We start from the raw sequence: 15,991 nt of genomic DNA on the forward strand, positions 1-15,991 counted from the left end.
GAAGATTGGGGTTGGACTGGATGGCCCAGGAGGTCTCTTCCAACTCTTTGATTCTAGGATTCTAATTGTAGAAAGAATCCATTCTTTCCGAACTCCTCTCTGCAACCTGTTGAGAACGATGCTGGAAACAATGCCAGCCCAGCCATGCTTCAGTGCTTCACCGAGGCTCCATATCCAAGCACATATCTCTGCTTCCGGTTTGAAATAGATCTTTCCTCTGGAGTCTACCTATGCTTTTAATATCAACTGGGGTGCCTGCAGAGCCGATTTGCCAGCTTGGGGCCTGGCATCAATGCCCACCTTCCAAAGAGCTCTGATAAGAAGCGTCCCTTGCAAAACACTCTCCGAGCACAAATCCCCCCAAAGAAGGCGGAAAGAAGAAAGGCGGCAAAGAAAGCCTCGGAGTTCTGATTATTTGATGCCTAGAGCTGAACATCTTCGGGCAGCTGCGACAATTCTGGACGAAATCAGAGAGAAGGGAAAGATCTGAAGAGACCATCAAGCTCCAAGAAAGCCACGCGGGGATCGCGGAGTGGCAGGAGCTTTGCAAAAGCCAGGATTTACATTCGGGGGGGGGGGGGGGGAATCTAAAAGGAAACGCTACAAAGGGATTTGTGTGATATCATCAAAAGGAATTGAATATGTTCCTTGGCAGACAGTATGAAAATCGGTGGGTTGTTGTAGGTTTTTTCGGGTGATATGGCCATGGTCTAGAGCAGTGGTTCTCAACTTGGGGGGGGGGGGGTCACGAGCAGAGGCAGCCCTAGCTAATTTTCAACGGTAAGCAAACAGTATTTTGGCGCCCCCCCCCCCAACCAATCATTGTTATATATTTTCTGTTTGTTATGGGAGTTGTGTGTGCCATATTTGGTTCAATTCCATCATTGGTGGAGTTCAGAATGCTCTTTGATTGTAGGTGAACTATACATCCCAGTAACTACACTTGCTGCACTTGCTCCCTTGCCTGGCCCGCTTTGGATCCGGAGGCGTGCCTGAAGACCCCGGCGTGTGCACCAAAAGTCACCTCTTCTCCTGACTTTCTCCTCAGCCATTGGGACCGAGAGAGAGAGAGAGAAAGAGAGAGAGAGAGGTGGAGATGCCCACCTTTCCTGAAGGTAGGTGCAAAAACAAAGGAGGGAGCGGAGGTGGGAGATACCTCCAGCCGGAGGGGCTCTCTCTCTCTCTCTCTCTCTCTCTCTCTTGGTCCCAATGGTTGAGGAGAAAGTCAGGAGAAGAGGTGACTTTTGGGGCACACGCCGGGGTCTTCAGGATCAGAGAGAGAGAGAGAGAGAGAGAGAGATATGGAGATGCCCACCTTTCCTGAAGGAAGGCGCAAAAACAAAGGAGGGAGGGGAGGTGGGAGATACCTCCAGCCAGAGGTGCTCTCTCTCTCTCTCTCTCTCTCTCTTGGTCCCAATGGCTGAAGAGAAAGTCAGGAGAAGAGGTGACTTTTGGGGCACACGCCGGGGTCTTCAGGCACACCTTCAGACCCAAAGCGGGCCAGGCAAGGGAGCAATGCGGCAAGTGTAGTTACTGGGATGTATAGTTCACCTACAATCAAAGAGGCGAATCAAAGAGGTGCTCTCTCTCTCTCTCTCTCTCTCTCTCTCTCTCTCTCTTGGTCCCAATGGCTGAAGAGAAAGTCAGGAGAAGAGGTGACTTTTGGTGCACACGCTGGGGTCTTCAGACACATCTCCAGACCCAAAGCGGACCAGGCGTGGCAGCTCCGCCCCTTGGCCCACCCGCGGATTGGGGAGAGGAGAGGAGGCAGGTGGAGCGCCGGGGAATTGGGAAAGGGAGCCGGTCATGGCAAAGGGATCGAACGCGGAGAACGATTGAGCGCCGGCGGCCGGTGGCCGGGTGGAGCAGGAAGGAGAGGGGCTAGGCGAGGCTCAAGGGCCCGGCCCCTTTGGGAAGAGGATCGCCCGGCAGCGAGGCAAGAAAGCCGAGGCTCCCCCCGGACTGCGAGGGCTGTGGTGAGCGGAGGGGGCGCTCCTCCTCAAGTGGTAGTCAAGGGGCAATTACAGAGGTGCCTTTGCACCCCTGGCAAAAAAAAGTGTTCTGCGACCGCTTACTTCGCGTAAAAGACAAGCCGCCCCTGCTCACGAGGGGGTTTCAGAGGGGTCGCCAAAGACCATCCAAAAACATAGTATTTTCTGTTGGTCATAGTGGTTTCATGTGGGAAGTTTGGCCCAATTCTATCATTGGTGGGGATCAGATTGTAGGTGAACTATAAATCCCAACAACTAAAACTCTCAAATGCCAAGGTCTATTTCCCCCAAAGTCCACCAGTGTTCATTCACATTGGGCACGTTGAGTATTCATGGCAAGTTTGGTCCAGATCCATCATTGTGAGAGTCCACGGTGCTCTCTGGATGTAGGTGAACTACAACTCCCAAACTCAAGGTCAATGACCACCAAACCCTTCTGGTATTTTCTGTTGGTCAAGGGAGTTCTGTGTGGCAAAATTAGTTCAATTCTATTGGAGTTCATAATGCTCTTTGATTGTGGGTAAACTATCAATCCCAGCAACTGCAACTCCCAAATGACAACATCAATCCCCTGCCAACCCCACCAGTATTCAAATTGGGGCATATCACGTATTTGTGCCAAATTTGGTCCAGTGAATGAAAACACATCCTGCATATCAGATATTTATATTATGATTCATAACAGTAGCAAAATTGTAGTTGTGAAGTAGCAACAAAAATAATGTTATGGTTGGGGGTCACCACAACATGAGGAACTGTATTAAGGGGTCGCGGCATTAGGAAGGTTGAGAACCACTGGTCTAGAGGCATTCTCTCCTGACGTTTCGCCTGCATCTATGGCAAGCATCCTCAGAGGTAGTGAGGTCTGTTGGAACTAAGAAAATTGGGATAAACTCTGCCTCTGAGCATTTATTTATTTGTCAAAGGCTTTCATGGCTGGAATCACTGGGTTGTTGTAGGTTTTTTTGGCCTATATGGCCATGTTCTAGAGGCATTCTCTCCTGACGTTTCGCCTGCATCTATGGCAAGCATCCTCAGAGGTAGCGAGGTCTGTCGGAACTAGGAAAGTTGGGTTTATATATCTGTGGAATGACCAGGGTGGGACAAAAGACTCTTGTCTGTTGGAGCTAGGTGTGGATGTTTCAACTGACCACCTTGATTAGCATTTGATTGCTTGGCAGTGCCTGGGGGAATCTTTTGTTGAGAGGTGATTAGATGTCCTTGTTTGTTTCTTCTCTCTTGTGCTGTTGTAATCTGGCTACCGGTATTTAAAAGAACTCTAAAATTACAACAGCAAAACAACAGAGAGGAAACAATCAGGGACATCTAATCACCTCTCAACAAAAGATTGCTCCAGGCACTGCCAGGCCATCAAATGCTAATCAAGGTGGTCAGTTGAAACGTTCACACCACGCTCCAAACGTCAGGAGAGAATGCCTCAAGAACATGGCCATATAGCCCCAAAAAACCTACAACAACCCAATCAGGGACATCTAATCACCTTTCAACACAAGATTCCCCCAGTCACTGCCAAGCCATCAAATGCTAATTAAGGTGGTCAGTTGTGCTGTTGTAATCTGGCTACCAGTATTTTAAAAAACTCTAAAATTACAACAGCACAACAACAGAGAAAAAAGAAAGAAGGACATCTAAGGATATATATAGTTGGCCTTATAGTTAAAACACACAAAGGAAAGGTTGGCAGTAATGCATTGAAACCAGCCGGGTGCCATATCCAAAAAGGCCCCGTCTTTTAGTCTCACTGGGTTGATTCCTAGCCATGGTGGCAAATGGAGAAGCTCATCATCTCCGCAGATCAAAACGTCCAGGCTGCTTGACAAATCGACCGCATCCCTGAGAGGGAGGACTATCTCGTTTTGAGATCCATTCTGATGGTGTCCCTCACAGAACCTCCTGCTTCCAAGGCCTAAAACTCAAACCGAGTGTTAAACGGTTTCCCGGCACAAAATGGAACCTGATTCCAGCCGACAGCCGGGATGTCAGCCATGTGTAAGAGCAAGGAACATTCCTCATCCTCCTGACAAGTGAGAACCTTTCTTTCATCCCCTCCTTCCTCTGTTCATGTCCTAGCAGATGTCAACTCCAGTTAGCGTCAATTCAACGTATTAGTGCGTGGCTTTTCGCCAACAGCCATCCGCATTTGCCGAAGTACGCGCCCGCATATGTCTTAATAAGAGAGCCGCGTTTTTAAAAATGTATGTGATCAGTCACATATGCTCAGAAGAATATGTGCATCCTTCACTCGCGGTGACAATGGGAAATACAAAACCTGGCGGAGTGCTGCCGGAGAACTCTCGCGCTCAAAAGGAATCTCTGATCACGTCAGGAAGCGTGTCAGAAGTGACAGCGCGCGCACGCAGACCAAAAGGAAGCGGAGCCTTCTTTCCTTTGCCAAGCGCAACTGTCGTTTTCTGTACCCAAAGATGTCTTCTGCCCACAGCCGGAAGACATCTCTCTCCTTCGGAAAAACCTTCCTGCATGCGCTTGTCTTTCCCGCAATCCCAAGGAACCGAGGGTGGGCCATTCTATGCTCAGGATGCCCATTATGGCATATCCCAGTCTTGCCAGGAAATTTTTATGGCGTCGTAAATTAGCCTCCCTGCATAAGCAGTACCTAAATTTCCTACTTGACAGATGCAACTGTCTTTCGGGCTGCAAAGGTCGACAGCAAGCTACACAAATTGATCAGGAGCTTACTCTGACCCTAGTTGGCTTCAAACTCATGACCTTTTGGTCAGTAGTGATCTTAATGCAGCTGACTCCCAGCCAGCTGTGTCACAGTCCCATATTTGCCCACTTATATGGTTTATGAAGCATTTCCAAGTTCACATTCAGCAAAGTGTGTAATTATGCTCTTTCATTCCCATTCCAGAAAGACTGGGTCTACACTGCAGGATACTGAAAGGGTCTTTGGGTGAAATTTGCAAATGCTAAGCAAGGGGCTTTGAATGAAATTAACAGAAAAAGAGAAACATACCCTTTCTCTGTAGAAAAGGAGCAACACGGAAGAAAATGTTTTTAAGAAACAAGATGTAACATGTAGAGGTTGGAAGTTGTGTTGTGGTTAAATTCAAAGGTTGTGATTAAGCGCAGAGTCTGCAGGTACAAGAAGGTACTTTCCATCAAACGGTCAAGGGAGAGGGGCTGGAAAGAGAGTACTTTCCATGACCTATTACTTGAGTATAAAAGCAGAAAAAGAGGAGGGACGCAGCAGTCACTTGAAGGGTAGCATCTGCGTATGCTGCCAGGCTGTCCGTCTTCTTCATGAAGAAACTAAAATAAACCTTGTTTTTTGATCTTTTATTGGGACTGTCTCCTTCCTTATGTGTTCCCGTGATGTGGACCTAAGAAGACCCAATTTAGGGTCCCTAACAATACAAGTCTGAAAGCAATGTAACTATCATGACTCCAAGGTAAGAAATCCTTAGTGGTGGACTTAGGATTTCCTGCTGGAGAGATCTCACCCACGACCCGATGTTTTAGAACTACATACAGCTCTCTGGGCCATGCCCATTCTTGATGGGGAAAGCTGAGGCTTTGGGACTGAATCTCGTCCTCTTGGGATCTCCCAAGAGGAAGACCCAGAGAAGGCCATGCGTCATTCACGGCTGCGTCCCTTCCTGGGAATTGCTTCTGATTTCCTGCCAATCTTCTCCCACAGCCACTCTCAGTAGTAATATCTTCTTTGAGGGGTCCCCATGTCCCATCATCATCATCAACATCAACAACGACACGATCATGCAAAATGGCCACACAAAGCAGCAACAGAACACAAGCAACCACAATGCCCATATAGTTGGCCCTCCACGTTTGTGGATTTGATTCTTCATGGATATGGTTCATGTGTTCCTTTAAGAAATCTCTAGGTCCTTCGGCACAACTCTATGGCTATTTTCCATAATTTCCTGAGAGGAACTAGAAAGTCCTAGAAGGTATGCTTCTCTTGACTTTGGAAGTCCTCCAGCATGATGCTGGGCAGAAGATGGCCACAGGCTAGGGCTGGAGGGCTTGGGGATGCCCAGAGAAGGAAGTGTTCTCTCAGATGAAAAACAAGTGCGTGCTTCCATTTGCATTTCCCACTTTTGTGAGGACCCTGCCCCCCGCCGTCCCACCCCCAGCCCCATTGGCATAATAAGAATAAATAAATAATAACATTGGGAAATGCATTTGAAAGCAATGCCTGGCTCAGCCTTTCGGTCAACATGCGTGGAAGGACTTCCCAGCAACAGGTGAGGAAAGGCCCAGCACACGGGGCAAAATACCTGCCCATGCGCCTCTCCCCCCATGTGCTGCATTATTTCCCCTCTGCCAGGCCTTCCCAGAGAATGCCACTGAAAGGCATCATCTTGTGAGCATGGGTGACCTCCCCCCCCCACCCCCGCCACTTGAGGCAAGGAGATTGCTGCACTGAATGTGATTAGAATATCATTTCGCAGCTATTCATAGATGGTACAGTAATAGTATGATAGCTGGGTCCGGAAGCTCAGAGCATTGCGGAGATGCCACCTCGATCCTTTGGGAGCACTGTTTGCACAAGAGAGACTTAGCTAATGTCAGCCAGGCCAGAGAGAGATAATAGAGAAGGAATATAAGAGTTCTTTAATGGTGAAACCCTAACCCCTAACCCTAACCCTGAACCGTTCCGTAAGCCTAAGCCTAACCCCTTACTCAAACCCTTATCCTAACCCTTACCCAAACCCTAAAACATACCCTAACCCTAACCCTGAACCGTTCTGTAAACCTAAGCTTAACCCCTTACTCAAATCCTACCCTAACCCTTACCCGAACCCTAAACCTTGCCCAAACCCTAAACCTCGCCCTAACCACAACCATAACCCAAACCCTAAACCTTGCCCTAACCAAACCCTAACCCTAACGGTAACCCTAACCCAACCCCTAAACCTTGCCCTAACCCTAACCCTACCCTAATCGTAACCCTTACCCAAACTCTAAACCTTACCCTAACCCTAAACCATACCCTAACCCTAACTCTAACCCTACCCTAACCGTAATCCTTACCCAAACTCTAAACCTTACCCTAACCCTAAACCATACCCTAACTCTAACCCTACCCTAACTGTAACCCTTACCCAAACTCTAAACCTTACCCTAACCCTAAACCATACCCTAACCCTAACTCTAAACCTACCCTACCCGTAACCCTTACACAAACTCTAAACCTTACCCTAACTCTAACCACAGCCTAACCCTAACCCTAACCGTAAGCCTTACTCAAACCCTAAACCTTACCCTAACCCTAAACCATACCCTAGACCTAACCCTACCCTAACTGTAACCCTTACCCAAACTCTAAACCTTACCCTAACCCTAAACCATACCCAAACCCTAACCCTAATGGTAACCCTAACCCAAACCCTAAACCTTGCCCTAACCCTACCCTAATCGTAACCCTTACCCAAACTCTAAACCTTACCCTAAACCATACCTAAACCCTAACTCTAAGGGTAACCCTAACCCAAACCCTAAACCTTACCCTAACCCTACACCATACCCTAACCCTAACTCTAACCCTACCCTAACCATAACCCTTAGCCAAACTCTAAACCTTACCCTAACCCTAAACCATACCCAAACCCTAACCCTAGCGGTAACCCTAACCCAAACCATAAACCTTACCCTAACCCTAAACTATACCCTAACCCTAACTCTAACCCTACCCTAACCGTAACCCTTACCCAAACTCTAAACCTTACCCTAACTCTAACCACACCCTAACCCTAACCCTAACCCTAACCGTAAGCCTTACTCAAACCCTAGGGACCTTACCCTAACCCTAAACCCTAACTCTAATCTTACCCTAACCCTTACCCAAACTCTAAACCTTACCCTCCTTTCTATCCTTCCTCCGCTCTCCCTGCTTTCCCTCCGCCCCCTCTCTTCCTATTCATAAACGCCTTTGCGGCATCTCCATACCACTCGGAGCTTCGGGACCCGGCTATCATACTATCACCGATGGTACAGATTAATTCATGTAAACCAGGGACAACTTGGGGCCAGGAGCCATGAAAAATCCCAAGCCTGCCCTTGACCCTCAGGGATCTCTCTCTCTCTTTCTTTTGTTCTTTCGCTATGGCTATAGACCAACCTGTGTTTATTGCCTTACCGTGGACGTTTTATTTCCGCCCACTTCCCGCCAGAGGCCTTCCTTCCCCCTCCTTCTCCAATGGATATTAAAAGGACTTACTTTACTGGAATGTTTCGAGGCTTTGTCTTCTCTGCAGTCTACACATAGGAACAGAAAAGGAAAGCAAAAGAGCTGTTAGCTGACCTTGGTCGGGAGGAAGGGCCACTCAGGCGGCGGGGCCAACACCCCAAGGCCCTTCTCTTTTTCAATAAAGACCGCACATGTTTGCCTACTGAAAATGAACACAGCGATGGGATGAAGGATGGAGCACACCTGAAGGTCTCAATGGAGTGGTCCTCAAGCATGGAAGACTCTTTGGGGAATTGTGTTCCGTCATCATCAGAAGGACAACACCTCTGAATGAAATCACTGCACCTTCCTGCTTCCTGGGGCGCATCTACAGTATAGAATTGATGCAGTTTGACACCACTTTGAAGCCTGAACTGCCATGGCTCAATGCTATGGAATCCTGGGACTTGTAGTTGCACAAGGTCTTTAGCCTTCTCTGCCAAAGAGTGCTGGCACCTCACCAAACAACAATTCCAATGATTCCACAACATTGAGTCAGGGCAGTTGATGTGGGGTCAAACTGCAATAATTCTGCAGTGCGGATAAAGTCTTGGAGAATCTACCAAGAGGAGTAGTGACAACATCTGGAGTGGCTTTCCTCATTGAACTCAATGCACTTGACTTACAAACAATAATGTATATGCTGGGTTGCTGTGCATTTCTTGGCTATCTGGCCATGTTCCAGAAGCATTCTCTCCTGATGTTTCACTCACATCCATGGCAGGCATCCTCAGAGGTTGTGAGGTATATTGGAAACTGAGCAAAGGGAGGTTTATATATCTGTGGAATGATGTCCAGGGTGGGAGAAAGAATATCTCAATTGCAGGATTCACACTTGCATCCAACAGATAGAAGTTGCAAGGCCTGGCTGGTTACTGCCTGGAGGAATCTTTTGTTGGGAAGTGTTAGCTGTCCCTGATTGTTTCATGTCTAGAATTCCCAAGATCCTGGCAGCAGACACCATCACATTAATCAACCAGAATTTCCCAGAAGACATCAGAGCCCTGTTTCACCATTGCCTCACCACTGGCTATTTCCAGTGAATACTATGAACAGAAAGATGGGGTATCCATGGGGAGACCTCTCAGCCCAGTCAGAGCAAATTTCTGCATGGAACACTTTGAAAAACAAGCCCTGGATACAGCAACAAAAAGCCCACTAAATGGTTCAGATTAGTGGGTGATGCCTTCACCATTTGGAGCCATGGGGAAGAAGAACTCAACAAGTTCCTGGAGCACCTCAACAGCATTCACCTAAACATTCAATTCACCATAGAAAAAGAAAATGAAGGAAAACTGCCATTTCTAGATGTCACAATCATCCGTAAACCAGATCAACATTTGGGCCACACAGTCTACAGAAAACCCACACACATGGATAGATACCTACATAAAAGCTCCAACCATCACTCAAGTCCAAAGAGAAGCATAATTACAGCCTTGGCAGACCGGGCAAAAGAAATCTGCGAAGCCCACCTCCTTCAATACAAACTGAACCACCTCAACTGGGCTCTCCAGGCCAATGGATGCTCCACCTCAAACATCAGAAGGGCTTCAAGACTGAGAAGAAGCCACGAGAGTCAAGACAGAGATCCACCCAGAGGGAAAGGGTTCTTGCCAGACATCAAGGGAACCACTGACCGCAGAGGGAAGCTGAGGAGGAAACACAACCTACAAATTATCTACAGACCCACTAAGGAAATCCAACACATGTTACATTCAGCAAAGGACAAGAGGGATCCTCTCACTTCTGCAGGAGTCTACCGTGTACCATGCAGCCGTGGACAAGTCTACATGGGGACCCCCAAACGCAGCAGCATTGCCCAAACACGAATCAAGGAACATGGAAGGCACTGCAGACTAACTCAACCAGAGAGGTCATCCATAACAGTACACCCGGTGAACCAACCTGGACACAGCATATTATTGGAGAACACAGAAATGCTGGACCACTCTCACAACCATCACGTCAGGCTACGCAGAAAAGCCATTGATATCCACAAGAAGCAGGTGAGGAATCTCAACAGAAAGGAGAAAAGAATGAAAATGAACAAAATCTGGCTACCAGTATTAAAAAAACTCTAAAATCAGGATGCCAATGAAAGAGGAACACACTCTCTCTCTCAAAAAGGGGGGATTCCAGACATGAAACAGTCAGGGCCAGCTAACACCTCCTAACAAAAGATTCCCCATAAAGGACTCAGCCAAGCCTTGTGGCTGCAAGGCTTTTGAATGCAACTCAAGGTGATTAATTGCAGTATTCACACTTGCCTCCCAAAGACAGAGTTCTTTCTCCCACCCTGGGCATCATTCCACAGATATGTAAACCTCCCTTGCTTAGTTTCCAATATATCTCACGACCTTTGAGGACGCCTGCTATAGATGTGGGTGAAACGTCAGGAGAGAATGCTTCTGGAACATGGCCAGGCAGGCCGGGAAACTCACAACAGTGATTCTGGCCATCGACAACATAATGTACATGCTTGGGGGGGGGGGGGGTTGCATTATTATTATTATTATTATTATTATTATTATTATTATTATTATACTTATACCCCGCATTCTCTCCCTCCTGCGAGGGGGACTCAAAGTGACTTAATGTAAAAGCATCACCGTAAACATTTAACATATACAAACATACAAACATGAAAGAAACGTTCAAAAAGGACCTTAAAACCTGGCTCTTCCGCTGCGCCTTTGGCAAGTAGGTGCACAATAGGACACCACGGCACCCCTCAACGCTCTTCCCACTGGAATACACACCCTCCAAATTCTGTGTGTTTTTATGAGCTCCCTGCAAATAACTTGCTCCTATTTTTATCTCATTAGAGTCTTTTAATCGTCTTGTCCTGTACATGTGGCCCGCCCATTGTTATTGTGATTGTGCTTATTGAAATGTTACTTTATGACTGTGTTTATAATTTTTTTCATGTAATTTTTGATGATGTTGTTTATTGTTTATGCTCTGGTTTTATCTTGTTGTAATATGTTGTCCGGGCTTGGCCCCATGGAAGCCGCTCCGAGTCCCCACTGGGGAGATGGTGGCAGGGTATGAATAAAGGTGATGATGATGATGATGATGATTATTACTATTAACAGGACTAAATATCTGTTTCTGAAACCTAACTTTTTGTAAGTGATTTCCAGCTTATTTATTTGTCGTGTCAGGGCAACCAGTCAATTGTATTACATTTCTAACAGAACAAAACAAACAAACAAACAGACAAAATACAAAATTTGTGAGTTTGGTAGTTGATTAAATGTCCTTTGACCAGTCTCTGTCCCCTTGGAGTGCTTCTGGTGTTGCCACAAGAAGGTCCTCCCTTGTGCATCATGTAGCAGGGCTCAGGTTGCATTGCAGCAGGTGGTCAGTGGTTGGCTCTTCTCCACACTCGCATGTCGTGGATTCCACTTTGTGGCCCCATTTCTGAAGGTTGGCTCTGCATCTCATGGTGCCAGAGCACAGTCTGTTCAGCACCTTCCAAATTGCCCCGTCTTCTGTGTGCCCAGGAGGGAGTCTCTCATTTGGTATGAGCCATTGGTTGAGGTTCTGGGTTTGAGCCTGCCACTTTTGGACTCTCGCTTGCTGAGGTGTTCCAGCGAGTGTCTCTGTAGATCTTAGAAAACTATTTCTAGATTTAAGTCATTGACGTGCTGGCTGATATCCAAACAAGGGATGAGCTGGAGATGTCTCTGCCTTGGTCCTTTCGCTATTGGCTGCTACTTCCCGGCGGATGTCAGGTGGTGCGATACCGGCTAAGCAGTGTAATTTCTCCAGTGGTGTAGAGCGCAGACACCCCGTGATAATGCGGCATGTCTCATTAAGAGCCACATCCACTGTTTTAGCGTGGTGAGATGTGTTCCACACTGGGCATGCGTACTCAGCAGCAGAGTAGCACAGCGCAAGGGCAGGTGTCTTCACTGTGTCTGGTTGTGATCCCCAGGTTGTGCCAGTCAGCTTTCGTATGATATTGTTTCTAGCGCACACCTTTTGCTTGATGTTCAGGCAGTGCTTCTTGTAGGTCAGAGCACGGTCCAGAGTGACTCCTCCCAGGGATTTGGGTGCGCTGCAATGCTCCAGTGGGATTCCTTCCTTCCCAGGTCATAATCCTCAGAGCTCGGGATGCTTGTCTGTTCTTAAGGTGAAAAGCACATGTCTGTGTTTTAGATGGGTTGGGGATCAGCTGGTTTTCACTGTAATAGGCAGTTCCAGCTAGTGTAATGTGTCCATGCTAGCAAGTCAATAAATGCATCCTTTTTCTACAGCTGGGAAATGATCTCTGCTACGGCTGGCTCTTCTCCGCCTGGATTTGTGTCTGGGGCAGGCGCTTCCTTCCAAGCTTGTGTGGACCAGCCAACACCAGAAAAGGGCAGAGGAGGACCAAGCGTTTCCACCCGTTTCCTCCTGAGGAAACGGCACTCTCGAATCCGCACCGTGCCATCTCCTCCGCCTCGGTTGCAGAACTTGGTTCCCGTTGATGGCCGAATCCATCGATCTGTATACACTCCATTTATCATTCATGAAAAGAGCGGGTGATCTTCACAGTCTATTAGAAGAAACAACTCAGCTCATCTGTCAATGGCCCTCTTGTTCCTGCTTCCCTCTCCGCGGGGATTTCGTCTCCTTCCATTCCTCTTGAATTAAAATGTTGCTAAGCAACACAGCTGGGGGCGCGGGTGGCAGGGTGGCGAGAGAGGCTCTCCAGATGATGAAGCTCCTGCAGATTTTGGGAGGGATGTCTCTCATGAAGGTGATGGGAGACATCACTCCTCTACTACTCATTTCCACCCAACTCCAAGGAAGCCCCTCAGGTGCTGGACGAGTGCCTGGCCGTTGTGTCTGTCTGGATGAGGAGGAACAAGCTGAAGATCAATTCCAACAAGACAGAGGTCCTCCTGGTCGATGGTAAACCAGACCGGGGTATAGAGTGGCAACCTGTGCTGAAGTCACAGGTCCGCAGTTTGGGTGTCCTCCTGGATTCTTCAATTACGTTTGAGGCTCAGGCGTCGGTGGTGGCCAGGAGGGCCTTTGCACAAGTAAGACTCGTGTGCCAACTGCGACCATGAAGTCGGATCTGGCCAAGGTGGTCCATGCCTTAGTCACCTCTAGACTGGATTAGGTGGTGGCCCCTCGACTCTGGAACTCTAGAAGTCACTTCCCAAGGACACGTAGTGTGCATTACAGTAGTCCAATCTGGAGGTGACTAAGGAATGGACCACCCTGGCCAGATCTGACTTCACAAAGTATGGTTGCAGCTGGTGCAACGCCATTCTGCCAAGAAGCAGGAATATTGCATTCAAAGCACCCCCGACAGATGGCCATCCAGCCTCTGTTTAAAAGCTTCCAAAGAAGGAGCCTCCACCACACTCCGGGGCAGGCAGAGAGTTCCACTGCTGAACAGCGCTCACAGTCAGGAAGTTCTTCCTCATGTTCAGATGGAATCTCCTCTCTTGTAGTTTGAAGCCATTGTCCCATTGCGTCCTAGTCTCCAGGGAAGCAGAAAGGAAGCTTGCTCCCTCCTCCTCCCTGTGGCTTCCTCTCACATATTTATACATGGCTACTATCATATCTCCTCTCAGCCTTCTCTTCTTCAGGCTAAACATGCCCAGCTCCTTAAGCCGCTCCTCACAGGGCTTGTTCTCCAGACCCTTGACCATTTTAGTCGCCCTCCTCTGGACACATTCCAGCTTGTCAATATCTCTCTTCAATTGTGGTGCCCAGAATTGGACACAATATCAAAGGTGTGGTCTAACCAAATATGGCAGGGCTGAGGTTGCATTGCAGCAGGTGGTCAGTGGTTTGCTCTTCTCCGCATTCGCATGTTGTGGACTCCACTTTGTGGCACCATTTGCAACATGCAGTCATTGAATTCTGGACAGCAGAAGGTGTCACCTCAACATCTTTAAGCTTACTCATCACCCAGTGATGCATAGAGTCACATCAACACAATCACCACAAACAGCTTGCATTATCTGATGAGTCTCCTTTGGGGTGACACCTTCTGCTGTCAAGAATTCAATGACTGCACGTTTCTTAAGCTGTCTGTGCAGGGATCCATACTTCGCATGCACATGATCCCTGTATTTATTTATCGTGTCAGGAGCAAACCAAATAGTTGTATTGCATTTTTTAACAAACAAACAAACAAACAAAACACAAAGTTTGCAAGCTTGATATTCTATTAAATGAGCAGTATCTGGCCCCTTGGAGTGCCTCTGGGGTTGCTATAAGAAGGTCCTCCCTTGTGCATCATGTGGCAGGGCTCAGGTTGCATTGCAGCAGTTGGTCAGTGGTTTGCTCCTCTCCGCACTCGCATGTCGTGGATTCCACTTTGTGGCCCCATTTCTTGAGGTTGGCTCTGCATCTCGTGGTGTCCGAGCGCAGTCTGTTCAGCGCCTTCCAAGTCACCCCGTCTTCTGTGTGCCCAGGAGGGAGTCTCTCATTTGGTATCAGCCATTGATTGGGGTTCTGGGTTTGAGCCTGCCACTTTTGGACTCTTGCTTGCTGAGGTGTTCCAGCGAGTGTCTCTGTAGATCTTAGAAAACTATTTCTTGATTTCAGTCATTGACGTGCTGGCTGATACCCAAACAGGGGGTGGGATGGAGATGTCTCTGCCTTGGTCCTTTCACTATTGGTTGCTACTTCCCGGCGGATGTCAGGTGGTGCAATACCGGCTCAGCAGTGTAATTTCTCCAGTGGTGTAGGGCACAGACACCCCGTGATAATGCGGCATGTCTGCTCAGCGCCTTCCAAGTCGCCCAGTCTGGGTATGAGCCTGCCACTTTTGGACTCTCGCTTGCTGAGGTGTTCTAGCGAGTGTCTCTGTAGACCTTAGAAAACTATTTCTTGATTTCAGTCATTGACGTGCTGGCTGATACCCAAACAGAGCGTAAGCCGGAGATGTCACTGCCTCGGTCCTTTCACTATTGGTTGCCACTTCCCAGCAGATGTCAGGTGGTGCAATACCGGCTCAGCAGTGTAATTTCTCCCGTGGTGTAGGGCGCAGACACCCCATGATAATGCGGAATGTCTGTTCAGTGCCTTCCAAGTCTCCCAGTCTGGGTTTGAGCCTGCCACTTTTGGACTCTCGCTTGCTGAGGTGTTCCAGCGAGTGTCTCTGTAGATCTTAGAAAACTATTTCTTGATTTAAGTCATTGGCATGCTGGCTGAAACCCAAACAGAGCGTAGGCCGGAGATGTCACTGCCTCGGCCCTTCCACTGAGCTGATCCACGCCGTTCCACTTCTCCAGTTTCATTTATTATCAGGACTCCTGTACAAGCCACTTTCCTTTTCAGGACTTCTGTCATGTATCCCATGGAAAATAATAGGGCTGGCTATGATCCAGAGTTTCCTACACAAAGCCTGGGGAGAGATCCCTTCCCTTGTGGATATGGAGGTCCTGCTGTATTCTTACCTTGGTCCTTGTAAATGTCCAAACCATAACACGAATCGGAGCTGCAATAGGGCGGAGGGAGGAAAGACCACCTGTTTTGTCAAATGCTTTTGTTCTTTGCTTCAAGAGCCCTTTGCTTAAGTGGTTTTCAAAACATAAAGATAAATATTTGGCCACAAAGAACCTGGCCGCTCTCCCTGTGTGGAAGGAAGAAGCCTCCCAGCTGCAGAGGACTGGAGAACAAGCCCTATGAGGAGCGGCTTAGGGAACTGGGCATGTTTAGCCTGAAGAAGAGAAGGCTGAGAGGAGATATGAGAGCCATGTATAAATATGTGAGAGGAAGCCACAGGGAGGAGGAGGGAGCAAGCTTG

The 15,991-nt window shown here is 48.0% G+C and overlaps 1 protein-coding gene across 3 annotated transcripts in view; it reads right to left on the bottom strand.

Annotated features, from left to right (window-relative positions):
- Positions 1–15,991, bottom strand: part of AFF2 (ALF transcription elongation factor 2) — a 489,804-nt gene that overhangs the window by 116,008 nt on the left and 357,805 nt on the right. For all 3 annotated transcript variants that reach the window (XM_067471707.1, XM_067471706.1, XM_067471705.1), the window contains one exon: positions 8,218–8,255. In XM_067471707.1, coding sequence (XP_067327808.1) covers positions 8,218–8,255 — 38 coding nt within the window. The remainder of the gene's footprint in view (positions 1–8,217; positions 8,256–15,991) is intronic.

The sequence above is a fragment of the Anolis sagrei genome, chromosome 10 (genome assembly GCF_037176765.1).
Source record: "Anolis sagrei isolate rAnoSag1 chromosome 10, rAnoSag1.mat, whole genome shotgun sequence".
NCBI lineage: Eukaryota > Metazoa > Chordata > Lepidosauria > Squamata > Dactyloidae > Anolis > Anolis sagrei.